Source organism: Abramis brama (genome assembly GCF_963993115.1).
Source record: "Abramis brama genome assembly, chromosome: 8".
NCBI classification, from domain to species: domain Eukaryota; kingdom Metazoa; phylum Chordata; class Actinopteri; order Cypriniformes; family Leuciscidae; genus Abramis; species Abramis brama.
In genome coordinates this window covers 9,043,929-9,071,570 of record NC_139970.1, presented here as the reverse complement: position 1 = coordinate 9,071,570, position 27,642 = coordinate 9,043,929, and the positions used below count along the sequence as shown (strand labels likewise).

The 27,642-nt window shown below is 39.7% G+C and overlaps 2 protein-coding genes across 12 annotated transcripts in view; both read right to left on the bottom strand.

The window, feature by feature from the left end:
- Nucleotides 1-1,321: 1,321 nt before the first annotated feature.
- slc15a1a (solute carrier family 15 member 1a) lies at nucleotides 1,322-18,185 on the bottom strand. The gene is made up of 21 exons (XM_084123024.1): nucleotides 18,119-18,185; nucleotides 17,088-17,229; nucleotides 16,452-16,571; nucleotides 15,565-15,664; nucleotides 15,387-15,477; nucleotides 13,836-13,919; nucleotides 13,673-13,755; nucleotides 12,055-12,141; nucleotides 11,689-11,778; nucleotides 11,561-11,605; nucleotides 11,322-11,354; nucleotides 10,596-10,684; nucleotides 10,413-10,494; nucleotides 10,215-10,334; nucleotides 9,976-10,119; nucleotides 5,765-5,811; nucleotides 5,144-5,242; nucleotides 4,177-4,285; nucleotides 3,916-4,050; nucleotides 1,976-2,083; nucleotides 1,322-1,832 (listed from the first exon to the last, which is right to left on the bottom strand). The coding sequence occupies exons 1-21, from the start codon at nucleotides 18,123-18,125 to the stop codon at nucleotides 1,611-1,613; spliced, it is 2,037 nt and encodes a 678-aa protein (XP_083979150.1). The 5' UTR covers nucleotides 18,126-18,185; the 3' UTR covers nucleotides 1,322-1,610.
- Nucleotides 18,186-21,238: 3,053 nt separating this feature from the next.
- The window catches only part of LOC311087888 (dedicator of cytokinesis protein 9), a 118,287-nt gene continuing 111,883 nt past the window's right edge, over nucleotides 21,239-27,642 (bottom strand). For all 11 annotated transcript variants that reach the window (XM_084121372.1, XM_084121377.1, XM_084121378.1 and 8 more), the window contains 4 exons: nucleotides 24,961-25,151; nucleotides 23,898-23,998; nucleotides 22,672-22,810; nucleotides 21,239-21,924 (listed from right to left, as the gene is read on the bottom strand). In XM_084121372.1, the coding sequence (XP_083977498.1) occupies nucleotides 21,799-21,924; nucleotides 22,672-22,810; nucleotides 23,898-23,998; nucleotides 24,961-25,151 (557 nt within the window). In that variant the 3' untranslated portion in view covers nucleotides 21,239-21,798. The remainder of the gene's footprint in view (nucleotides 21,925-22,671; nucleotides 22,811-23,897; nucleotides 23,999-24,960; nucleotides 25,152-27,642) is intronic.

The following is a 27,642-nucleotide window of genomic DNA, read 5'->3' as shown; positions in this document are numbered from 1 at the left end:
GCGTTGCGCGTTGTTCATTATGCTATTTTAAGGGCGCATGCTTGACCATAATGTATAGCGTGCACAACGCGCATACACTTTGATTCTCCAATCTACACAGAAGCAGCAGTTTTCATTTTTGCGAATCATATTATTACAAACGATAGATAGATAGATAGATAGATAGATAGATAGATAGATAGATAGATAGATAGATCTAGCTTACACATTTACCCACATTATTATATACCTGTTTAACCGAAGCTAATTTGGGTGTGTTTCTCCATCCCCAATGTCACTTCTCTCTCTTTTACGGCCGTGGCGAGAACGTCGGTCTCCTCGGATGTGAAGCGCTCCTGGCGCGCGCCTGGCAAATCCGCCGTTATAATAGCAAATACGCCAAGGAAAAAGCGCGCCTGCTCTTAAAGGGAATGTGAGATGACGCTCTGATTGGTTTATTTCACGTTACGCCCAAACCACACCTATGAATAATGAAGCTACTTCAGACCAACCCATTTTAGATTTGAGTCATTTATCCCGCCGGTATAATAGCAACAGCGCCAAGACCCGCCCACAAAGTTACTTGCGCTTTGCGTTTTGACACTTGCGTTTCAGATCGTTAAAATAGGGCCCCTCATCTTTTGTTCATCAGTAAATCACTGTTCTCCATCTTCCTCTTCCGTGTATGTATTCTGTAACATCTAGGTTGTGATCTGTAATTATATCATTTATAAAAAGTGTTTCTGTAGAATGGGATCTAATATTCAGCAAACTGAGATTTATCTTTTATCTGTGTTATATCTGTTTTTTTTTTATTTGTTGGACATCAATTCAATTATTACCCTTAAATGGATTTTAACTCTCAACAACTCTTTTAATACTCGCTCTGTGTGGGACTAGTGCAAGTCAATCACTGAGGTTTATGCTGAATTATTCATATTTCTAATAACGTCATAACGCATCAGTACTAGTATGTGCCGACTCTGGGTGGTCTGCTGGAAATTCATTGTAAATGAGCTGTTTAGTCATGATGACAACTTTGTTGGTCAACCTATAAGTCTGATTCAGCCGGGGTATAGGTTTGGCAAACTGGACACCCACTTTAGGACTTGATATAGAAACTTGTTATCCATCTTTGACAAAAAAAATTAACTGATCAATGTGATGTATAATGTATAATATACCCATAATGCTTTAAAAGGCTATAGACAGCTAGGTTTTGTAAGAGAGGTTCAAACCCAGAACATTTGCACCTCATGATGAATTCTAACGTGTTTTGCGAAGACAACCTACATAAACTCAAAAGACTAAAGATAGACAGACCATTGTTTCATAGTTCCTTGTTTATTAACTTAAAAAATCTTCACAAAACGCAAATGATCACACACCCTAACCAGACCATTTGCATTTTAAACCATGTCTAAAAATATTATTAGGACAGAAGGTTTTTACACTACATTTTTCATGATACACCTGATTGTTCACTCAGTAGGGTCTCATCAATACAGCCAACGGTAACACTGAACTTGACAGCAATGTCTGCTCACAGTCATTTTATTTACATAAATATGGAACTAAAGGGTAGATCTTAGCATATATCAATCCAGTCTTCATAAACGTATCATCGTATCTTATAACTTGCTTTGTTTGGCCTCCTGCTCATTCTTCTGGTCTTTATCTTTGTCCTCCATTTCTAGTGTCTCTTTCTTCATGTCCTCTAGCTCCAGCCCCTGCTCCCTCCTGATCTGAGCCTCAATCTCCGCTGGGTCAATGTAGGTGTAGAAATAAGCCATGACGGAGAAGATGATACTCACGGCCACAAGCAGCGACGCGAACAACAGATACTCTGCCCACTGTGGAATAATTCAGCAAAAAATGAAAACACTGTCATTATTTTTTGTTGTTCGAAATACGCTGTTCTGTCTGTATTATATATTACAGTGTTCCCACAGCTTGGCTGAATGTGTGTATGAGGTCATGAGGTCATGTGCATCACCTGTTTCGGAAGCTTTCCCAGCTCTGCCACGATCAGCACAATGATGTTTCCCACGGCATTCGTGCACAGCCAGCCGGCCTGCAGCACTGACTTCATATTCTTTGGAGCCTGAAGACACAGAAGCACAGCTGTCGAGAGGGAACGCTCACAGAGACTGATGGGAGAATTATCTTGGCAGTCTGCAGGATATCATATGCCACTGACATATACTGGATATTCCAGTTAAAAACACACTTTTAAAGGGATAGTTCACTCAAAAATGAGTATATCTTATATCGTTTCAAAACTGGATGACTTTCTTTCTTTGGCTGAACACAAAATATATTTTGAAGGATGTTGATAACCAAACAGTTTTGGTTCCCATTGACTTCCATTGTATGTACAAAAACTGTTGAAACATTCTTCAAAGTATCTTCTGTTTTGTGCTGAAGAAAGATATGCATACAGGTTTGGACAGACATGAGGACGAGTAAATGATGATAGAATTATCCCTATAATACCACATTATTTTCTATTGAGACTAAGCTTTGTGATATTGTCAATTGTCTAAACAAACATGATGAAATAAAAGCAAATTTCTTTATAAAACAGTTTTTTAAAATGAATACAGATTTAATTAAATAAAAAAACTGTGTTGCATCTGTGATTTGAAGAATCACGGCTTTAAAGGCTGATATTTATACATTTCAAGTCGACATGAAAGGGAAATTGAATATCTATTTTCTAAATCCATGTTATTAATCTCATTGTGAACGTTTCATCCATGTTTCATTTTTTTTAAACTTCTCTCTTGTGATGTATGCTGGACTTCTCTAATCATTTAAACCGAGTCCCTTTCTTACCATCGACTGCAGACTTGCATTCAGATCTGCCTCCATATAAATGGATCAACAACCCCCAACTCAGACATCCCAATCACAGCAGTTACGGGTGCTCGTGAAGGCATATCTCAACGAGTAAAAGTGGGCTACTGTCAATAAAAGGTCCAGCATATTAGGAGTACTTTTACAGTGTCCCGTTCACTTTGTCATGTTCATGACCTGTTTAATCTTTGAAGGTCTAAATGCAGTGAATTTTATCTTGCACTCCTGTAACTGAACCTGAATGTCTTTTCCCATGTAATGCATCAGTCATGGTCCCTACGAGGCTAAACACCCTCTGGCTCCGCCCTCCTACAGTAGCCACGCCCCCAAACTCTCACTATTGGCTGAGCTGGAAATAGATTGACATCTGAGCAGAAACGCTCTCAGTGTTTAGATGATGCCCGTGAGGCTCAATGTTCACACTGTTGGGGGAGATAAACCCATGAATGGCATACTAACTGTTCTCAATGAACAAAAAAAAGAGGTTAAGAGAATCTATTTTTGCCATAAAAATCTTACATACTGCACCTTTAAAGAACTAACAGAATATGTGACCCTGGACCACAAAACCAGACACATGGGTCAATTTTATGAAATTGAGATTTAATCTTTCCATTGATGTGTGGTTTGTTAGGATATGACAATAGTTGGCCGAGATACAACTATTGAACATCTGGAATCTGAGGATACAAAAAAATCAAAACATTGAGAAAATCTCCTTTAAAGTTGTTCATTTATGTTCAAGATTGTGCTGCATTCACTCACAAAAATAAATGTTTTGTATATTTACGGTAGTCAATTTACAAAATATCTTCATGGAACATGATTTTTACTTAATATCCCAATGATTTTTGGCATAAAAGAAAGAAAAATATTTTTTGCCACAAATATACCTGTGCTGCTTGTGACTGGTTTTGTGATCCAGGGTCACATATTTGACATCTTTCTACTGTCCATCTGGTAACAGCTGATACTGCACTGGTTTTAGAATGAGTGATGACTGTTCAAACAGTGTAAAGGAAACGTTCATTTGTTTCTTTGGAGAGCTCACCGCGGTGAAGTGAACCGCTGCCCTACCTGTGAGTATGAGAACTGCAGGCCGGTGACGGAGAACATGACCTCTCCTGTAGTAATGAGGAAGTACTGAGGAATCTGCAGAGCCATGTGGACCGAGTTGGGCTGAATGTCCTCAACTGCCTTTATAGACTCACACTGCACACACACAAGAACACACATGCACATGTAAACCAAAAGACAAAATATAGGGGCTTTATAGAGGCTTCTGCTAAATGACACAGATAGGTGTGTATATGAGGCATGCTGAGGGAGGATACACACATCCGTCGAGAACAGCGTGCTGGGGATGAGGAAGGTGTATGAAGAACCAAATCCAAACTTCTGAGAAAACTCACACGACTGCACGCCATTGCTGAGAACGAACTTCCGTCTTAGAAGATAAACCAGAGGAACAGCAAGTCAACATAAAATAGCATTCAAAACCCATTTTAATCCTGAATGTTTTATAAAACTGGGTCAGGCTTTATTTTAAGGTGACGTAGTTATATGTTACATGTACTTACTATAGTAACTAACCCTAAATCAAACCCTAACCTTAACCCTTTAGTAAGTATAGTGTTTTATTCTTTTCTTTGTGTTGGCACTGTCCAGTTTCCTCTGTCCTCCCCAGGTCCCGTGTATCATCATTTTTCTGGTGTGTATTTTCTTTTTTGTAAATTATTTTGGTTTGATTGTAAATAATAATTCTTTGCTTATTTTTCTTTCTTTCTTTCTTATATATCTTGGCCGATCATTGCACATAATACATTTGTTCCCATGTTCTACTGCTTCTCGGTGAGCTTATTCACTCTCCCAGTATTTTAATGGTAGCAATCGCTTAAGGGTGGCCTAATGTTCCCCTTCTCACTTCCTGGACCTCTAAAAACCAGTGTAGGTCGTGACATTATCTGTTCTCTTAAGTGAGGATAGGAGCAGGCTTCACTCAATGCATATACTTATAAACTTTAAGAGTGCTGGCCTGGATAATTAGAATACGTAAAGTAGGAGAGAGGCCGCACTATGCATATATACTTTTATTTGCACAATTGTAAAATAAAAGTATACATGCATAGTGCGGCCTCTCTCCTACTTTACATTATCTGTTCTCTTGTAATTGTTTTGTTGAAAAATTCTAATAAAAAAGTACTAGTATAACTTTGATAAAAGCAATACACAAATTATGTTAAAGCATGTTAGCAATCATAATACTTCATTAAACATCAGTGATAAATCTGAAGAACTGACTTACGTCCCCTGAGCAACCAGTGAGTAGTTTGAAATAACTGTTGGCTCCAAGTTAGGGTCCAAGTTAGTGATGTTCAGAACTGCTGTCCAGCCGTTCACAAACCTGTGTGACATCAGACATCATTAAAGGAGAGTTCAGTTCCCTCTCGGGGAACTCTACGCTGCGTCTGAAGTGATGACGCTATGGGAACGCTCCTGCGTGATCGCGTCTGAAGCAAGTGTTTAACAAACTCAATAAGTGAGGCAACAGAGGCTGAAAACACTGCGAGCGTCACGCATGCTTCAGTGTGTGTGTGTGTGGTAAATTAAACTGCTCGTCTGCGCCATTCATTCACACATAGACACGATAGGATTCATATTTAAATAGTCTTACTCTCATGCCCAGATTCGTTCTCAGGAACTGAAATTTGGCACCGATTGATTTAATGTGAATCGGTGTTTGGTAGTACCGACGTAATCTGGTTGGTGCCCTTAAAAGTAGAGAGTTCGGTGCCCAACGCTGACGCCGTCACACGTTACGATTTTCACGCAGGAGTGTTCCCATAGCGTCATCACTCAGACACAGCATCTCGTTCCCGTCTCAGGGAACCAGAGTTACAATCTGAGACGTTATTTTTCCACTGACCTAACGGCATTCTTTCCTTCCCTTGGTTTGGCCTTTATGTCTTCTTGCTGGAGGAAAAAATCAAAAGACGGACAATTTCACTGTTATGTTTTCACTGTTGTAGTATCACAGCAGGTCTTGACATTAATATCCACCAAATTCAGGTGTATTTCAGCAGTGGCGTGTAACAAAGTCACTTCTAATAGACACTTTGGCGGGGTAAATTTTTATATAATATACATTTTTCAATTGTAGTCTTTTAAAAAAACATCTGAAATAATAAACTAAGTGCAATGTAGTGTTGTCAAAAATATTGATTTTTTCGATACATATTGATACTGAACTATCTGAAACGCTTCCGCAGGAAACACAACACCAGCTGCTCTTTCTCTCTCTCTAATCTCTCACACAGCGAGTGACACACAAACCTGCGTCCCTTTACTCACTCGTTTCATCTGCTCCAGATGAATATTGCTGGTGTTGCAGGGCTTGAATATCGGCGTGGGATTGCGCGTATTAAACCTAATTTTCCTCATTCTAGCAGATTTTGTGCTCACACCCAAAGTGCGTGTATATTGGCTATATATAACAGTATAATGGATCAGTGCATCAGGTCTTAAAGCGACAGCAGCCTAATATACTGATTATACATGAACTTGTTTGTTCATTAAAAATGTACTTGGACAAGTAAAGGTCCCAATATACTTCAGGTGAAATGGAAGAACGAACATGTGGGACATAATTTAGAACCAAATCTGGCCGAAACAAAAGTGTTGTGGAGTTTGTTTCATAGCTCAAAACAGCTTGCCAGTGCAAACCTCCTGGAAGACTGTGCTAGCTGTTAAACCCCTTGAGCTGCCATTGGTCCATGACAACTGTGTAATAGATGGCTGTGCTCTGGGGCTCCGCCTTCTTTGACAAGAAAGAAAAGAAAGACTTCTTTGTCTTCAAAAAAAAAACATTCAACATATGACAAAATAATAATGAATCCAAACTTTCCTGCAACACAAAAAAACAATGGCTTCACCATATACAGTGAGGAAAATAAGTATTTGAACACCCTGCTATTTTGCAAGTTCTCCCACTTAGAAATCATGGAGGGGTCTGAAATTGTCATCGTAGGTGCATGTCCACTGTGAGAGACATAATCTAAAAAAAAAAAATCCAGAAATCACAATATATGATTTTTTAACTATTTATTTGTATGATACAGCTGCAAATAAGTATTTGAACACCTGAGAAAATCAATGTTAATATTTGGTACAGTAGCCTTTGTTTGCAATTACAGAGGTCAAACGTTTCCTGTAGTTTTTCACCAGGTTTGCACACACTGCAGGAGGGATTTTGGCCCACTCCTCCACACAGATCTTCTCTAGATCAGTCAGGTTTCTGGGCTGTCGCTGAGAAACACGGAGTTTGAGCTCCCTCCAAAGATTCTCTATTGGGTTTAGGTCTGGAGACTGGCTAGGCCACGCCAGAACCTTGATATGCTTCTTACAGAGCCACTCCTTGGTTATCCTGGCTGTGTGCTTCGGGTCATTGTCATGTTGGAAGACCCAGCCTCGACCCATCTTCAATGCTCTAACTGAGGGAAGGAGGTTGTTCCCCAAAATCTCGCAATACATGGCCCCGGTCATCCTCTCCTTAATACAGTGCAGTCGCCCTGTCCCATGTGCAGAAAAACACCCCCAAAGCATGATGCTACCACCCCCATGCTTCACAGTAGGGATGGTGTTCTTGGGATGGTACTCATCATTCTTCTTCCTCCAAACACGTTTAGTGGAATTATGACCAAAAAGTTCTATTTTGGTCTCATCTGACCACATGACTTTCTCCCATGACTCCTCTGGATCATCCAAATGGTCATTGGCAAACTTAAGACGGGCCTTGACATGTGCTGGTTTAAGCAGGGGAACCTTCCGTGCCATGCATGATTTCAAACCATGACGTCTTAGTGTATTACCAACAGTAACCTTGGAAACGGTGGTCCCAGCTCTTTTCAGGTCATTGACCAGCTCCTCCCGTGTAGTTCTGGGCTGATTTCTCACCTTTCTTAGGATCATTGAGACCCCACGAGGTGAGATCTTGCATGGAGCCCCAGTCCGAGGGAGATTGACAGTCATGTTTAGCTTCTTCCATTTTCTAATGATTGCTCCAACAGTGGACCTTTTTTCACCAAGCTGCCTGGCAATTTCCCCGTAGCCCTTTCCAGCCTTGTGGAGGTGTACAATTTTGTCTCTAGTGTCTTTGGACAGCTCTTTGGTCTTGGCCATGTTAGTAGTTGGATTTAGAGGTCTGTATATGACCCGACCAGATATTTTGCGCCGCGGGATTAAATTTCCGACTAAAAAACGGTAGCGGTCGGTAACTCTGGTGTAATTTGAACGGGAGCGGTCGGTCATTCAATATCACGTTCCCGACGCCGACGTTCTTTCAGAACAACATATCTTCGCTTTACCTAATCTTAATCTTATCGACCACCCGGTATAGGCTACAGTCTGCCCTACATATTGTTCGGTTAAGGCCTACATATTTTGCTTAATGACATGTCATATTTTCTTTCTTTCTCTGACACTTTTCCTGTGTTGACAGCAAAATGTTACGAATTTTGATAATACGAATAAAAATAATAGCCTACACTTCATTTTTTTTTCGCTGCGACATTTTTTCCCCTACTGTCTGCAACAAAATGTTAAATTTTGTATATTGACAAGGCGAATAAAATAATAATAAAAAAAAAAAAGTTTGTGCAGACATTTTTATTTTCTCTGTGAAAATGTACATGTGAAATTCTGGGAGATCTATATTAAGCGGGATGGTCGGGTCGGGAAGAAAATTATTCTAAGCAGACAGCGGGTGAACAAATAGTGTATATATAGCGGGAACGGGTGGGTGCGGGATATAACCCCAGCGGGAGCGGGACTTAAAAAACAGTCCCGCGCAGACCTCTAGTTGGATTCTTACTGATTGTATGGGGTGGACAGGTGTCTTTATGCAGCTAACGACCTCAAACAGGTGCATCTAATTTAGGATAATAAATGGAGTGGAGGTGGACATTTTAAAGGCAGACTAACAGGTCTTTGAGGGTCAGAATTCTAGCTGATAGACAGGTGTTCAAATACTTATTTGCAGCTGTATCATACAAATAAATAGTTAAAAAATCATATATTGTGATTTCTGGATTTTTTTTTTTAGATTATGTCTCTCACAGTGGACATGCACCTACGATGACAATTTCAGACCCCTCCATGATTTCCAAGTGGGAGAACTTGCAAAATAGCAGGGTGTTCAAATACTTATTTTCCTCACTGTATATTCCTTTATGTGTGCTAAGATGTCCAGCCGTGATGTATCAGTCTTCTAGTGGTCACACATTTTACATTATACAAATCTGCAGATCAGAGAAATGTGAAACATGAGCTTGTGTTTCTGGTCTCCAGAATTCGCATGAATGGAAGTGAATGAAATGAAAAGTGTAGTGTGACCACTTCATTGAGAGGTGTTGGAATGTTTGCCAACAGTGTATAATTCGCAGGGAGTTTGATTGACAGGCGATCTGACCAATCATAATCCGCCTTCCACCAAATCCACCATTTTGTCCGACAGAGCAGTCAGAAGAGTTAATAGATATAACGTTGTGGACTTGAACTTGAAAAACGGTGTGTACTGACGTCTTTCCGCGGTTGAAACAACATTCCTTCTGATGTTCATTCATGTTTATTTGATGCTATAAATGAACTAGAAGGAAGAGATGATCGGTTCACGAGCAGTTTTAACTGCGGTTCTACGGCAAGCTGTCAGACACATTAAAGAGCCACAAAACGGTATTTATTGTTTAAATTTCTTTAAAAAAAATTTAAAGTTGAGACTTTGTTTCATTATAAAGTAAGCTGGTCTGTCCTGTGTGTCAGTGTGTTGTCAGTGTCTCTCTGCTCCACAATGTATTTTTCACTGCGTGAGAACATGATGTGTGACGTGAGAGAACAGTAACTAAAGGGGGCGGGTCTTTGCGGACGGTCAATCGCGCTACAATTGCGCTAATTTCCTGAAAAAGCAACCACATAACAACATTTTAAAAACTACCCTGAACACCTAAAAAAATACATAGCAACTCCCTAGCAACTACCCAAAGCACTCCAGAATGGGTGTGGTGACTTTTGCATGAGGAACCACCATTTTTCTTCAGAGTCTTTGACCATTGGAACTGCAATGTTTGCTTGTTTCACACTTACCAGATACATGATGGATGGGTCAGAGGGGATGATCAGGGTGTGGCGGCCTCCTTTAATTAAACTGAAAGCTTTAGTGACCACAGGACTTGTGTTTAAGGACACTGTGATGTCCTGCTGATCCAATGTCACATAACCTGCACTGCTCTATAAGAAAAATGGGAAACAATGGTGAAACATCTCTCTCGGTTACGTGAGGCTGCAGGAAGCATGTGTGTGTCTGTATAAGATGTGTGTAGTACCTCCAGCGAGTCTATCAGAAGAGTGTCTTTGGGTGAGATGGTCACGTTTAATGAACTGTCAAACATGTTCACCACCTTTAGCTGGCTCTCAGAGGATGATGGGAAATTGGGCAATGTTTTCTGAGGAGAATCAGATCATTAGATTGTGGAGCTCGAGAAGGCTTTTTCTTGAATCTGATTCACACATTTCACACTCACGTCGATCTCAATCTGGACTAAAGCTGCACAAACGAACGCCATGGCAGCGAACAACATGCCAACCGTCATTCTCTTCAGAGGGCTGGAGCGGAAAACAGATTCACACATTTATATCAGGATCACTGTCTCATCATCTCTCTCACAGCAGAGATTCATCTTTTCCTATTGCATAGTGATTCACACCTGAAATCAAGGCCACACTTTTTGATGAGAGGGAATATAATGCGGTCCATGATGGGCACCATGGTCAGGATCAGGATGGGGTTCACAGTCTGACAGAGGAGAGAGCGCTGTCAGTCAAACTACTTCACAAACAGCTTTCGTTCACATTATCTTTCAAAAGCTAGGGAAATTAAATTAGCTTCAGCAAGGATGCATTAATAAACATATCAAAAGTGACAGTAAAGACTTTTATAATGTTACAGAAGATTCCTATTTCAAATAAATGATTTTCATTTGAACTTTTATTTATCAAACAATCCAAAAAAAAAAAAAAATGTATCTCAGTTTCCACAGAAATATGAAGCAGCACAACTAATAATCAGAAATGTTTCTTGATCATCAGATCATCATATTAGAGTGATTTCTGAAGGATCATGTGACACTGAAGACTGGAGTAATGATGCTGAAAATTCAGCTTTGATCACAGGAATAAATTACACTTTACTATATATTCACATAGAAAACTGATATTTTGAATGGTAATAATATTTCACAATTTTTACTGTATTTTTGATCAAATAAATGCAGCCTTGGTGAGCAGAAGAGTCAAACACATTAAAATGTCTTGTACTTATGAACAGTAGTGTGGGTATGACGTTGCTTTCCAGTGTATTGGTGTTTTTTAATCTTAGACCATTAATCAAGAGCGAGAAGAATAACTCTGACACAGAACAGGAACACACTCACCTGCATCTGGTCTGGCTGAAGGATGAACGCTTTCTACACACAGGAGGAAATCACATCGATTTAAAAAAGACACACATCTCATTTCATAAATCTCTGTGTATTGAGCCTTGTTCAGCTAGATTTGAAATAATCTCTTAATCGTGACTACATCAGATTATGTTAGACTGATAACAAACTGAGTAAATTGAGTCACTGCTGACAAACTCTCCCATTTAGAGCCATCAAATCCAGACACTTACGAAGTCTCCGCTCATGGTGGTGGCCTGGAGAGTCCAGCGGGAGCCCTGGACACAATCAACACACACGTTACTAAACACAAGCCCAACACACACACACACACTACAGAGTAACCAGCTCAGATCTGCACCTTTTGGTCAAACAGGGTCCAGAACATGGGCAGGGGGATGTAGAGGAACAACACCTTCAACACCATCTTTACCTGAGCGATGAGAAGCTTCTGCAGAGAGAGAACAGAGGAGTGTGTGAGTGTGTCCTTCATCGTGTCCCCACAAACACAGTCATATCAGAAATGTGTGTGTGTACTTAACCATGTTTTGGGGACAAATTTGTAAAAGTTAAATCTGACAAAACCTCCTTTTGTGGCTGCAAACCACATTTGTATTATGATTTTTACAATTGTATTTATTATTATTATTTTTAAAGAATAGAAGACTCTGGACTGTCCCCAGTTAAGTAAGTGTGTGTGTACAGAGATGGCAGGATTGAGGCATACATCATATTTCTCATTGGCCCAGTCCATCCAGTGTTCCCTCTTCGGATGAACGCTGCTTCTGTGCCTGAAACGGTTCTTGATGGCAAACTACAGAAAGAGAAGACACATGATACAGGACGATCAGTGTTAGAGGTAATGCATTACAGGACGATCAGTGTTAGGGGTAATGCATTACAGGACGGTCAGTGTTAGGGGTAATGCATTACAGGACGGTCAGTGTTAGAGGTAATGCATTACAGGACGATCAGTGTTAGGGGTAATGCATTACAGGACGATCAGTGTTAGGGGTAATGCATTACAGGACGGTCAGTGTTAGGGGTAATGCATTACAGGACGGTCAGTGTTAGAGGTAATGCATTACAGGACGATCAGTGTTAGGGGTAATGCATTACAGGACGGTCAGTGTTAGGGGTAATGCATTACAGGACGGTCAGTGTTAGGGGTAATGCATTACAGGACGGTCAGTGTTAGAGGTAATGCATTACAGGACGATCAGTGTTAGGGGTAATGCATTACAGGACGATCAGTGTTAGGGGTAATGCATTACAGGACGGTCAGTGTTAGGGGTAATGCATTACAGGACGGTCAGTGTTAGGGGTAATGCATTACAGGACGATCAGTGTTAGGGGTAATGCATTACCAGTAACGTGTGTTACGCAATCACTTACTTTTTCAAGGAATGCATTACTTTTAAATTTACATCAAAATATGAGTTACTTTTTCAAAATAAGTAACTTAAGTGACTTGACTGACGCCACTCCTGTCCTCAAGTTGAGAGGAATACAGAGATGTTGTGTTCGCTGTGTGTGAACATGATGATTACAGTAGACTAAATGAGAGCATTTACTCCTCTCACTGGCACAAAAACAGATTCAGTATTCCTCAAAATGAATAAAAACAGTGAAATTCAAACTTACACAAATATACTTTATGCACTCAATCATCTAATTCAACCATTCTAATAATCAAAAATGACTGGTGTGAATTTGCATTTCCTTTTGCGTTTGCACTTTTGGTGTGAAAGGGTCTTTATTTTGTGCCAAAAAAACATATTTTTTGCTAGCAAGCCCAGCCCAGGGGAGGAAAAGTAACAAAAGTAAAGTAACACATTTCTTTCCATAAAAAGTAATGCAATTAGTTACACTGTAATATTGCGCAATATTGCAATGCATTACTTTTAAAAGTAACTTTCCCCAACACTGAAGATGATTATAAGTATACTTGGATTATAGGGCAAGTTCACCAAAAAACTTAAAAATCTGTCATGTTTACACATTCATATTGTTAAAAAACCATTTGCACCAGATTTGAGCACTAGTGTGACTGAGATTTGGCATTCATACTGGAGGAGTTTCTGCAAAATAATGATTTAAATTTAGTTGTTCCTCAAACAAAGGTATCATATGACCCTGAGAGCACGAGACCAATCGACTGCTTTCATGACACTTTTACGGTTCATTTTAGTCTCTACAGTTCCTAAGTCACATGTGTGGAAAAGAGCAGTTTGAACAATCTGCAAAATATCTATTGTTATGTTCTACAGAAGATAGAAAATCATGGTTTGAACCCATAAATGATGACAGAATTTTCATTTCTGTATTAAATATTCTGGACTCACCCCTATGCATTTACACACGGCCCAGATAATGTTTCCCTCTGGGTCTGTTTTGACATACATGCCACTGCCAGCGATGAACACCACTGTAACACACAGCACACCTCAGAAACACACACACACACACACAGATCACAGTGTGTGTTCAGTTGGCACTCAGTCTTACCCAGCGATACAACCATGAGAGCGGCGGGAACCCCGAAGGCCAGAGGATAACACTGTTGCTTTGTGTGGATGCCACACTCCTGAGCTGCACACACACACACACACACACGCACACACACGGATGAAGAGCGTTAGACGGGGAGAAGGGTGTTATGGGAAAAATATAATGGAAATGTGTGTTAAAGTGCCCCTATTATGCTATTTTTTATAGGTTCCTAATTTTGCTCTGGAGTCTCCTGCTATAGTTTTACACGCATTTAAGGTAAAAAACACTTTTCTAATAATATCCACAGCAGCATCAGCTCTTTCCTCACAGTGTCTGAAACGGTTGGATAAAGGATTCAGTCTCTCTAAACCCCTCCTTTCAAAGAATCTGCTCTGATTGGTCAGATGACCCAGTCTGTTGTGATTGGTCTACTCTGCTCTGATTGGTCAGATGACCCAGTCTGCTGTGATTGGTCTACTCTGCTCTGATTGGTCAGATGACCCAGTCTGTTGTGATTGGTCTACTCTCCTCTGATTGGTCAGATGACCCAGTCTGTTGTGATTGGTCTACTCTGCTCTGATTGGTCAGATGGTCCAGTCTGTTGTGATTGGTCTGCTCTGCTCTGATTGGTCAGATGGTCCAGTCTGTTGTGATTGGTCTACTCTCCTCTGATTGGTCAGATGGTCCAGTCTGTTGTGATTGGTCTACTCTGCTCTGATTGGTCAGATGACCCAGTCTGTTGTGATTGGTCTACTCTCCTCTGATTGGTCAGACGGCCCAGTCTGTTGTGATTGGTCTACTCTCCTCTGATTGGTCAGACGGCCCAGTCTGTTGTGATTGGTCTACTCTCCTCTGATTGGTCAGATGGTCCAGTCTGTTGTGATTGGTCTGCTCTGCTCTGATTGGTCAGATGGTCCAGTCTGTTGTGATTGGTCTACTCTCCTCTGATTGGTCAGATGGTCCAGTCTGTTGTGATTGGTCTACTCTGCTCTGATTGGTCAGATGACCCAGTCTGTTGTGATTGGTCTACTCTCCTCTGATTGGTCAGATGGTCCAGTCTGTTGTGATTGGTCTACTCTCCTCTGATTGGTCAGATGGTCCAGTCTGTTGTGATTGGTCTGCTCTGCTCTGATTGGTCAGATGACCCAGTCTGTTGTGATTGGTCTACTCTCCTCTGATTGGTCAGACGGCCCAGTCTGTTGTGATTGGTCTACTCTCCTCTGATTGGTCAGATGGTCCAGTCTGTTGTGATTGGTCTGCTCTGCTCTGATTGGTCAGATGGTCCAGTCTGTTGTGATTGGTCTACTCTCCTCTGATTGGTCAGATGGTCCAGTCTGTTGTGATTGGTCTACTCTGCTCTGATTGGTCAGATGGCCCAGTCTGTTGTGATTGGTCTACTCTCCTCTGATTGGTCAGACGGCCCAGTCTGTTGTGATTGGTCTACTCTCCTCTGATTGGTCAGATGGTCCAGTCTGTTGTGATTGGTCTACTCTCCTCTGATTGGTCAGATGGCCCAGTCTGTTGTGATGTCAAAAAAGCATAACAGGGCACTTTTAATGCGTGTACCTCTGAGAATAGGAGTAATGAGTGTGGAAAGAAGACTTCCTGCGTTGATGCACAAATAAAACACTGAGAAAAATGTGTTGAGTTGGCGACTCTGTAACGAACAACACATCACAACAAACCATTAGACGGAAACACGAAGAAGAAGTCAGGCTGATGAAGACGTTGGAAAGTATCGTACCTGATGTTCCTGAAACTGATCGCCACCAAACGCAGCCACACATGGTTTAATACCCCCAGTGCCCAGAGCAATGAGGATCAAGCCCAGCATGGACAGAGCGCTGAAATACACACACACACACATACACACGTTTGTTTTACATGTTTTATGGGGACTTTCCATAGACATGAACTAGATATTCTCACCCCTTACACTAACCTACCCATCACACACACACACACCCTACCCCTAAACCTACCCATCACACACACACACACACACACACGCATGCACGCACGCACATGCACACACACACACACTCACACTGACTCTCACACACACTCTCTCTCTCTCTCTCTCACACACACACACACACACACACACACACACACACACACACACACACACTGACTCTCACACACACTCTCTCTCTCTCTCTCTCACACACACACACACACACACACACACACACACACACACACACACACACACACACTGACTCTCACACACACTCTCTCTCTCTCTCTCTCACACACACACACACACAGCTAACTACACTTTTACAATATTTCAAAGAAAATAGAAGTTATTATGAAATTACATATGCAAATGTACTTAAGTCCTACTGAAGTGTGTCAAAAACACTCTAAAGTTCAACTACTTGTATTTAATATAAAGTTAAACTGTAATACCAAAAACTGCTAATTAATTGCAATTAACATGCAATTTAGTGTCCAAAAACATTGCATTGTTCACACTTAAGTATATTATTTTAAAGTATATTATTTCTGTAATAAGTACTTTTTTGTCCTTCTTTGTCACGAGGGAATTCACACCCAGATATTCAACAGGATATGATGCTGAACTTTCCTCATCCGCTCAAACTAAACATGCATGTGCAGACTCACACGTGGAAGGTGAAGTTATCCGGTGTGCCGTCTCTGTCAGTGTCTGTGATGTCATGAATCGTGCTGACGGCCATGACCACCTGACCAACCGCGTACACTATAGACAGGTATATGATCGTCCTGAAACACACACACACACACACAGCATCACATGACAGCCTTTCTGAGTGGCGTTCACTCTCAAACTGTGGGACAGATTCTGATAGGGTTGCCAACTGTCCCGTATTAGCCGGGACGCCCTGTAAAAAATTGAGAATGAATCATTCTTTTGGACAAATCAGCTCGATTTGAGAATCCTCTACCGCCACTTTCTCCGACGGTGATCAAATCAGTTTTGGGGAATGCAGACAATGTGATTATTGTTCATGAGTCCAACATCCAGCAATCATCTATCTGAGGGAAGAACATGCTGATGTGATTTTGCTGCTCAAGAAACATTTCTGATCATTATTAATGTTGAAAACTGTTTTTTCCCCTCAGGATTCTTTGATGAATAGAAAGTTCAGAAGAGATTAATCTGAAATAGAAAGCTTTTCTTACATTAAAAATGTCTTTACTGTCACTTTGATTCATTGTCCTGTTTTTTCCTTTTCTGAAGTTGGCAACCCGAGATGGGAATTTTCCCAGAAAACCTACTTGAACTTCCCGAGCCAGGAATCGGCAATGATGGCCCCCATGATGGGCGTCAGGTAGCACAGCGCCACGAAGGCATGATAGATCGAGGTCGCGAGGTCATCGTCCCAGAGCAGAAAATACCGGAAATACAGCACCAACACAGCTGGACACACACACACACACACACACATTTCTCATGATCATTTCAAATCAGTTTTACACTCAGTCACAGCAGGAGCATTTTAGATTTGGCTCTTTTGCTGTTTTATTAAATGTAGTCTGTTGGAAATGTACTGTGTTTATATTGATTTCTGAAAGCATAAAAGTGTCATCAGAGACTGTAGAGATCCGACACTTGATCAGGATATCCTCAATCACACTCCCTAGTCCCTTCACAGGCCGGAGCAATGACACGCCAGAAGCTCTAGGTGGCGCTGTCGTAATCACTGTACATTGCTAATTTACAAAATATATAATAAAAAGAAACCTGAATCATATGGGCAATAAAAAATAATAATAAAAATAAATGCACTAGCTTCAAATATTTCTAAATTAGGGAAGAAATGTGGAATTGATGTGTGAAGTGTCTTAAAGCCCTTTTCCCGAACCATGTGAAACTGCTTCTCAAAGACACTTGGCATTGGTCAAATTATTTAGTAAATATCCATGTGAATTTTTGCAGTCTGTAATGAAGCGTATCTTGTGAGTTCTCACTTAATAATGTTGGGTTAAAAATAACTCATCTCTGGGCTGGTACAGCACCTTCACAATGCATTGGGTTAAAGTCAGTTGGGTTAAAAGTAACCCAACAGTTGAGTTAAAAAAACAACAGCGTTTTTTACTGAGTACAACATGCAAAGGTCCACAAATCCTGATCTAACAGACACCAGTCTCTGTCTGCTCTTTATTATCGTATGATGATACTGTTGCATCTACTTTGAGTTTATGATTGACAGTCGCTGCAACAGTATTTTATGACTCATGCACGCTGTGCTTTACTCGTCTTTAATAATGTATCAGTTCTTTATGAAGAATCACACACACACTCTTACCTCGCATGCCATAGTAGGAGAACCTCTCGCAGAACTCGTTGACCACGATGAAGAAGATGCTGATTGGATATCCACAACACTCCGCCGTCTGTACAACACACACACCAACACACACCACATCAGCATCTACTACACAAATAGCATATATGTTGTAATATTTCTTTGTGGAAGCTTTTTTTGTTTTATAGCTATTATTAGTTCCTCAAATACGAACTATTTAGATTGACGTTTCTGCAATATATGTAAGAAAAAAGACGGAAGACAGTGTCATGGCATTATTTAGCTGTGATAAACATTATCAGATTTATTGAGATTATCACTTTGATAAGTCAAATAAACACAGACACGTTTACTTACAGTAGCTGTCGAAATGAGAACATACTATATATCATTTTAATGATATTATATAAAAGTTAATTATAACTATTACACACTAACCCTAAATTAAAATTTAAAACATGTATTTTTTATAAAAGAAAAGAAAACTTTTCATTGTTTATGAATTTATTTTCCAAATGTGGATTCGCCCGAATGTCCCGAAGGATATTTATGGAAGATTTACATCGCTTTTGGGGATAAAATTTGGGGAAATTTGGGGATCGCTTTTTTCCCAAACCACAGTAACACACACACACACACACACACACACGGTTCGCTATCTTTATGAGGACTTTCCATAGACATAATGATTTTTATACTGTACAAACTGTATATTCTCTCTCCTTACACTAACCCTATCTCTAAACCTACACATCACACACAACTTTATGCATTTTTACATTTTCAAAAAACATTACTAAGTATGTTTATAAATCCATTTCAGATTAATAAATGTCCTTTCAGATTTCGGATATTGCTATCTTTGTTGGGACATTTGGCCTCATAATCAGTGTGTCTACATATATAAACAAGTTAAGTTGAAGACTTTTTAAGACCTTTTTAACACTGCCTTATAGGAAATTTAAGACCCAACCTGTGATGGAATTGGAAATACACATTATATATTTAGGGCTGTCAACAATTTTTAATCACAATTAATCACACACTTAAGCGTTACACAATTTATCTTGTTTAACCAGTTCATTTTGAAATATTTTGCTATATCCAGCAAAGTAAACCAGGGTGATTCTCACAAAACTGTATTCTCTGCAAGCTTTTTCCAAGGTAAATTAGGTGTCTGACCAAAAAAAGGACACCTGGAGACTCCAGAGGACACCAAATAACCAAATGTTATAAGTCCTTAATTCATAAATCTATGCACACCAAAGCACCCATTAAAAAACATTACAGAAAAAACTGAATTCATAGTGTAGTATGTAGTAGTCCAGTGCGACAGCAAAGAGCTCGTTTATATTTTAGACCAGTCAAGCTGCGATCCCGAACACGACCGCATGGAGACGCCAAAACCCCTAAACCAGCCGCCTTACCCACTGCATTATCAGCACTCAGACCCATTCAGGATTACTAAACACAGCAACACACACGACACATCAAACATTACTCTGAATATGTGTGGAAACAACGTGAATGTAATGAATGTGTCTGTGAGTAAATACAATGTGCGATCAGTTTGTTTGCACATCATTAATGGACTCTCGCGTGCATCAATATTAGGACTCCTGTACGTCACCGCAACCGTCTTTCCCTTGATTACAATCCTCTTCTAAACTTTCCTAGCGAGACGCTGGTTTACTTTAACCAGCCGAGAAACGCATAGTAGTTCGCGTTTCATCTGCTCATACAGCGGTGAGGTTTGGACTCTCCAGTCAGTCGAGCCTCAAATATCTGATAACGCAGTCACTCTAAACATTTCTCCGTCAGACTGGAGAAGTTTTTGCGGTCATGTGACCAAAAATATTTAAATCAAATCTCAAAAAATACCATTTAATTATTTTTAAGGCCTTTTATTAGGAAAACTTTTTAAGGACCCGCGGCCACCCTGATTAATGAAGGGTTTAATTTATGTAGTGAAAATTATTTCATAAATAATCTTACCTTTTTCCTCTTTTTCTTAGTCTCATCCATCTTTTCGTCTGTGAGATGAACCAAATTTTAGTTCACAAACATCATCAAATTATCAGCATCAAATTGTACCGATTTCTGAGTTTAACGTCCTCACCTGTCATATTGGCAGCAGGAGTGTGTGTGTGTGTGTGTGTGACTGCTGGAAACCTGTGTGAGAAAAGACCTGACCAGCGCAGAACGTCTCTGTAAGAGCTACTAGAACAGGTGTGTGTCTTATTAGCATGGACTGTGTCCTGTCTGCTTTATGACACCAACAAGAGCAGGACAGATAATACTCAGGGGTCCATAGGGTAAGAACAGCAGCACACACTGTTTTATACACTGTTTACAGTGCTGTATCGAAGATGTAACATGAAAACAATTCAAATCTTCAGTTCTCGGACAAAAAAACAAGGCAAAAAACAAAAAGACAAGACATAAAAAAAAACAAGCAAAAAAAAAAAAACAAGAAAGAAAACAAACAAAATAAAAACAGACAAAAAATACAAGACAAACAACAAAAAACAAGACAAAACAAAAACAAGACAAATCCAAATTGACAAAAACAAGACAAGACAAACAAAACAAAAACATGTATAACATAATATAATGGATTATATTATATAATCATTTGGTTGTATATAATCATAATGCCTTGCGGAACTGATACTGGAAAATAATGGTTGTTTTTCTGTTTCTTATGTATTATTATTACTGTGTGGTATGTGGTGCAGTGAGTGTACATTTCCCCTCAGGGGATTAATAAAGTTTATTGAATTGAATTGAACAAGACAGAAAAAAAAAAAAAAAAACAGAAACAAAAACAAGACAAAACAAAACAAAAACAAAACAAAACAAAACAAAACAAAACAAAACAAAACAAAACAAAACAAAACAAAACAAAACAAAACAAAATCCAAAAACAAGACAAAAAACAAAGCAAGGCAAAACAAAAAAGACAAGACAAACAAAACTAAATTAATACAAAAACAAAAAGACAAAAACAAAACAAGGGGAAAAAAGACAAGACAAAAACAAAAAAGAAGTCAAGATAAAACACAAAACAAATATGATAATTAATGCTGATATCTTTGTCTAAAAAACACTAAGCGAGCGTTTGGGAATGGTTTGAGATTTATTCAAAGCATTAGGGACAAAGTCAGTTTAAATACAGCAGAGCAAAGACTGTTAAATACAGATAAAAAACATCATCACATTCGGCTGTGACCCACAGTATAAAAATATTTGATAAGTGATAAACATAATGTTGAACATTAGCACGTGTGTGTGTCCAGTGTATCACATGCAGTGCCACGCCCACCTCTGCAGAAACATCATGTGACCACGACACCACTTCAGGCCTCGTTCACGACTGAACGTCTGAGCTTGAGGAAATTATTCAAAATGAGCAAGATAAAACACACATTAGCAGAGGACGAGGATATTTATATGTAAAAAGCCATTGGAGTTTGATTGTCTGAGCCATTCTTCCACTCTTCTTTACTGTGGTCTCTAATAAAGCTGGCAAAATGGCCAAAAGTAAAATACACCGTTTTTGATTAAGTCTCCACAGGAAACAGTCGCTGAAATCCCCCGGATGAGGCAGAAACATGCAGATCTCCTCCACTCCCGTGATGACGCGTGTGTCCGGGTTGGGGAGGTCAAAGGTCACGAGGTCACACCACTGAGGAGGAGTTGGGCAGGCCCTGGACGGTGGCGGCAGTGGGCGTCCCGCTGATGGCATTGAAGATGTGCAGAGAGTCAGGAAGAGGACTGCGCATCCCATCATCCACTGGGCATATCTATGGAGAGAGAGAGAGAGAGAGAGAGAGAGGGGAATAGAAGATCAGCAATAATGCAGCGCTGCAGCGTCTACACTGAATCTGAACACTTTCTTCAGTCAAATCTCTAGAATGCTGGATCCTGTGGGCTTCATGTGGGCCTAAAGACCCGACACACTTCAGGACACATCCAAGAGCCAACTCGCATGATGTCATTTTCAACAAAAACAGGCAAAAATGAAGTTTGTTTATTAAATTAACTTTCCGGAAAAGTTCGCTCAGGATGGTAAACACCATTGTATTGAAGCTTGTTTCCGCCACACAATAAATCTTTTTTATTACAATTTTTTATGTATCTCACAATTCTGACTTTTTCTTAGAATTGCATGTTTATATCTCACAATTCTGACTTAATAACACGCAATTGGGAGATATAAAGTCAGAATTGTGAGATGTAAATCGCAATTGTGAGATAAAAAAGTCACAATTATCTTTTAAAATGTTTTGTGGCGGAAACAAGCTTCCACACCTTTGAGTTTATCACTGAGAAAGTATTTCAAACTCCTTTTTATCCCTAAGTGAAGAACAAAACTAACTTTTCCGTGAGTGTACAGTGTGCTTCAGTTATGAGCCATGATTTACCATTCGATCTGACCATGAGAGCAAAAGAGGAAGAGAAACAGAGAGATTAAAGAAAAGCATGTAAATCTGACAGACACGATGCATGAAGTGTGTGTGTGTGTGTGTGTGTGTGTGTGTGTGTCTTACAGGCTCATGCATGATGGCGGAGAGCTCTTTGGTGAGATCTCTGTAGCTGGCCTTCATCTCGTCATGATACTCCTGCTGATCTTCCTTAATCAGACGCTCATTAACTCCTAAACCCAGACCACACGCCTCCACAAACTGCCTAAAGAACACACACACCTCAGGTCACACTTACATACCAGTCAAGGTTTATATATATATATATATATATATATATATATATATATATATATACACACAGTATGCATGAAATTAGTTTTGTGGACAAATACATATAGTTCCAATTTATGAGCTTCTTAGTGTGCAGAGCTGTAATCTGGGCAAAGGTGGGGACTTTAAAAAAGCTCAAATATAAGATTTAAGATTAGGTTTATTTAATTAAAAAAATGAGTAATTTACATAACATAATTCCCATTCCCAGTGTTTTTGTTTATTTCATAGTTTCTGTCACCATTTTTTAATCGTTAATTAAAAAGCTGTCTTGTAGTTCAATGTAATCTCATTAATGCATATTTATATATTTTATGTATATGTTTTTGACAAGACAAGAAACAAGCAAACAAAAAACATGACAAGACAAACAAAAACAGAAGACAAAAAACAAAAACAAGACAAGTTAAACAAAACAAAGAAAACAAACAAGACAAACAAACAAAAACGAGACAAGTTAAACAAAACAAAGAAAACAAACAAAAACAAGACAAACAAAAATAAGACAAGACAAAACAAGAAAAACAGAGCAGAAAAATACAAGACGAGAAAACACAATAGATGAGAGTGTTTTAATGCTGATCAAGAAGCTGTTTTGCAGTTCACTTGTAGTTCATGTGTTTGTGAAAGAGTCTCTTCTGCTCAGCAAGGCTGCATTTAATGATCAAAAATACAGAGAAAACAGTAATACTGTGAAATATTATTACAATGTAAAATAACTTATTTTTAAATTTTAATATTTAAATTTGTATTTTTAATCTTTCTTATTATTATTATCAGTGTTGAAAACAGTTGTGCTGCTTCATATTTGTATGGAAACTGATATATTGAATTTTTCAGTATTCTTTGATGAACAAAGTTCAAAAGAACAGACACTTTTGATCGATGTAATCTCATTGCTGAAAGAAAGTATTAACTAAAAATAAAGCTTACTGACCAAAAGCTTTTGAAGATGTTGTTAATGTCCTCAGAGGAAGGACTGTGTGTGTGTGTGTGTGTGTGTGTGTGTGTGTGTTTACCGAAACACTTCTTTCAGCTGCTTGACTTTGTTGTCCGGGTATTTCTTAGTGCTGGCATCATCCAGGAACGCCCTGGCGTAGGCGAGAGGACCGGCGTTAACCTGGAGAGAGAGAGACGTCATAACCCTGTCTGAGCGTGTGTGTGTGTGTGTGTACTTGTACAACTCTCTTTGTGAGGACCAGTTTGAGTTTTAGACCATTGGAGTGAGGACAAAGAGAGTAAAGAGAGGACATTTTGGCCGGTCCTCACTCTCTGAGAGCCTTTAAAGCCTGTTTGAGGGTCAAGACTTGGTTTTAGGGATAAGGTTATAATGAGGTTTAGGGTCAGGGGTCGGGTTAGGCACTTAGTTGTGATGGGTAGGTTAGGGTAAGCGGCTAGAGACTGCATTGTGTCAGTGAATGTCCTCATAAAGATAGATGTACAAGAATGTGTGTGTGTGTGTGTGTGTGTGTGCACCTGCACACTGATGCTGCCCTGCAGTTTGAGCTGGAGCTGGATCATGTCCCCGTGAGGTGTGTGTGTGTGTGTGTGTGTGTGTGTGTGTGTGCGCACCTGCACACTGATGCTGCCCTGCAGTTTGAGCTGGAGCTGGATCATGTCCCCGTGAGGTGTGTGTGTGTGTGTGTGTGTGTGTGTGTGTGCGCACCTGCACACTGATGCTGCCCTGCAGTTTGAGCTGGAGCTGGATCATGTCCCCGTGAGGTGTGTGTGTGTGTGTGTGTGTGTGTGTGTGTGTGTGTGTGCGCACCTGCACACTGATGCTGCCCTGCAGTTTGAGCTGGAGCTGGATCATGTCCCCGTGAGGTGTGTGTGTGTGTGTGTGTGTGTGTGTGTGTGTGTGTGTGCGCACCTGCACACTGATGCTGCCCTGCAGTTTGAGCTGGAGCTGGATCATGTCCCCGTGAGGTGTGTGTGTGAGTGTGTGTGTGTGTGTGTGTGTGTGTGTGTGTGCGCACCTGCACACTGATGCTGCCCTGCAGTTTGAGCTGGAGCTGGATCATGTCCCCGTGAGGTGTGTGTGTGAGTGTGTGTGTGTGTGTGTGTGTGTGTGTGTGTGCGCACCTGCACACTGATGCTGCCCTGCAGTTTGAGCTGGAGCTGGATCATGTCCACGTCGCTGCAGGAGCACAGCTGTCGGATCTCCAGCACCTTCTTGCTCATCTCGTCGATGGCCACCTCGATGGGGTTCAGGTCCACATGGTGCTGGTACATCACTGCGATGCGCTTCTTCACGTACGGGAACGAGTGTGTGGCTGAGGAACAAAGTTAACAGGACTTAACAATAAAGTCACCAAGTATAAAGTTATTACATTTTTTTTTTTAATCGCTGGGACCCATTTCTCAATACTTGGGTAATTTTGTTTTTAAAACTCTTCACACAGTGAAATACCGGAACATTGTTGATATAGTTGAAGGATATGAAAGCAAATATTTCTAGCTATGCAACAAGCTAGAAGTGCATTTCATGCATCATTACATCCTGAGATGTGTTACATTCCCAAGTTCGTATTTCCTTCTGTGTGTTTCTGCACGGGTCCTAAACGGATGAGTGTAAACCGTCTATTTAATGGCTAGTTATGTGTTTGAGGTCAACTGCATGTTTAAAGGGATTTTACTCACCCTCATTTCATCTCAAACTCATTTCATTTTCTTTCTTTAATGTAATTCACTAGGACACATTTCTCAACACTCTTCACACAGCGAGCACAACATCAGTCTGTGAGAGCTGAGCTGGATCACTTATCATCGCAGAAAATGACGACATCTTTCAGATTGCATGAATACATCTCTCACTCAAACTCAATAAACCTACAGGCCACAGTTCTACACTTACACACTCTTTTCAAAACTTAAGTTCACAACCTAATATAATACAGAAGACTAAAATTTCATAATTTAATATTATTTTCAGTAATATAATTACTTTTTATTAGTATTCATAAGCAATTGTATTATGTATCTGTAATATTATTCTTTATTTGTATCCATAATCATTTGTAATCATTGTATTTTGTGAATCATAGTGTTCTTGAATACATGATGTGTGTGAGAGAGACATTGGGACCAGCTAGACTGCATGAATGTGTAGAAGTGTGTGTGCTGGAAGAGTTAGAGACATGAAATGTGAATGCAGTGTGTGAAGTTTCCACCGAAGCACATGTTGATTTAAGGATTGGATATACATTCCATGTTAAACCAAAACCACATGTTCCTCTGGTAATGTATATGTTCACATGTTCCTCTGGTAATGTATATGTTCACATCTTCCTCTGGTAATGTATATGTTCACATGTTCCTCTGGTAAAGTATATGTTCACATGTTCCTCTGGTAATGTATATGTTCACATCTTCCTCTGGTAATGTATATGTTCACATGTTCCTCTGGTAATGTATATGTTCACATGTTCCTCTGGTAATGTATATGTTCACATGTTCCTCTGGTAATGTATATGTTCACATGTTCCTCTGGTAATGTATATGTTCACATCTTCCTCTGGTAATGTATATGTTCACATCTTCCTCTGGTAATGTATATGTTTGGTCAGTAGCATATAAAACCCAACCTCTTTACAGAGAATATGGCATGAAGACCTTTGTTTGGTCCATTGTCTCTTTCTCCTAAGTCTTGACAATATAAAATTCAAAATGGCGAAACAATTTTAATGACGTCATAGGGTGCAGTTATTAGCACAAGCGTAAGTGAAACTCTGGACAGTTGGTGGCGCTAGCGGGTTTGAGTTCGAGACTCCACATTTGCTATTGCGACAGCAAACGCATCAAAAGGTTCAAATGTAAAGCACTTTTAAAACCATGAACACTAATATGACGTTGCAATCACATGACCAGAACACGACATACAGTTATCAAACACCTAAATCAATCATGTGACCCTCTGGTGCTCTTCACGTGTCGGTTAAAAAGGACAGAATGTTTTGTCAATGAAATGAATGTACTATATTTTAGTTTGATAATGTTTTTTTATTTAATATTTTGTATTTTTTGTATTTTTTTATCCTAAATTATATTTAGGCTGTATTTATAATCCATTTATTCACTTTTTGAGCGTAGACCTCATTTAAACTGTCGTAAATCTAGAACGCTTTAGAGCGTTTTCAAAGACGACACTTGGCCGATTATTGCTGAAGTGAAAAAAGTTTAAAAAAGTGAACTTAAAAAAAAGTTACAGAATTTTACATGTATTGTTATGAAAATGCACAAAAATACTATTTTACATTTTTATATGAAACATATATTTTCAAAATAATGTTTTACCCAAAAACTGTGAGAAAATCAAAGCCATAAATCTAAAAGAGTTGTGTTCAAAATTTGAGCTTGATATCTCCTTGAATGAGCCATCAGTCAGATGCTGTTTGACGCAGTACCAGACGCTTCCACTAGATGAGATTCTTCTCCCATTCATTTCCAATGCGCTCATTTCTGAGAGGGACTATTTTTTACAGGACTATTTAACCTTTTCCAATCATGTCCATGATTTTCACATGTGTGTTCACATTTACCAAGTTTCGTACCATTCCAATGAAGTAAAAACATATTTTGACGAGCACCAGAGGGTTGTTTGTTTGAATATAATGAACTCTTCTACAGTATATGATGTTCTTCGTCCAGCTCTGCTCAGTCTGCTTGATGAGGTGCATCCTGGGATGCGTTTAAAGCGCACTGAAGGAGTCGACGTGTGCTGAGACACTGTGAAGATAAGAGCTGTACTTTGTGTTTTACAGTTAT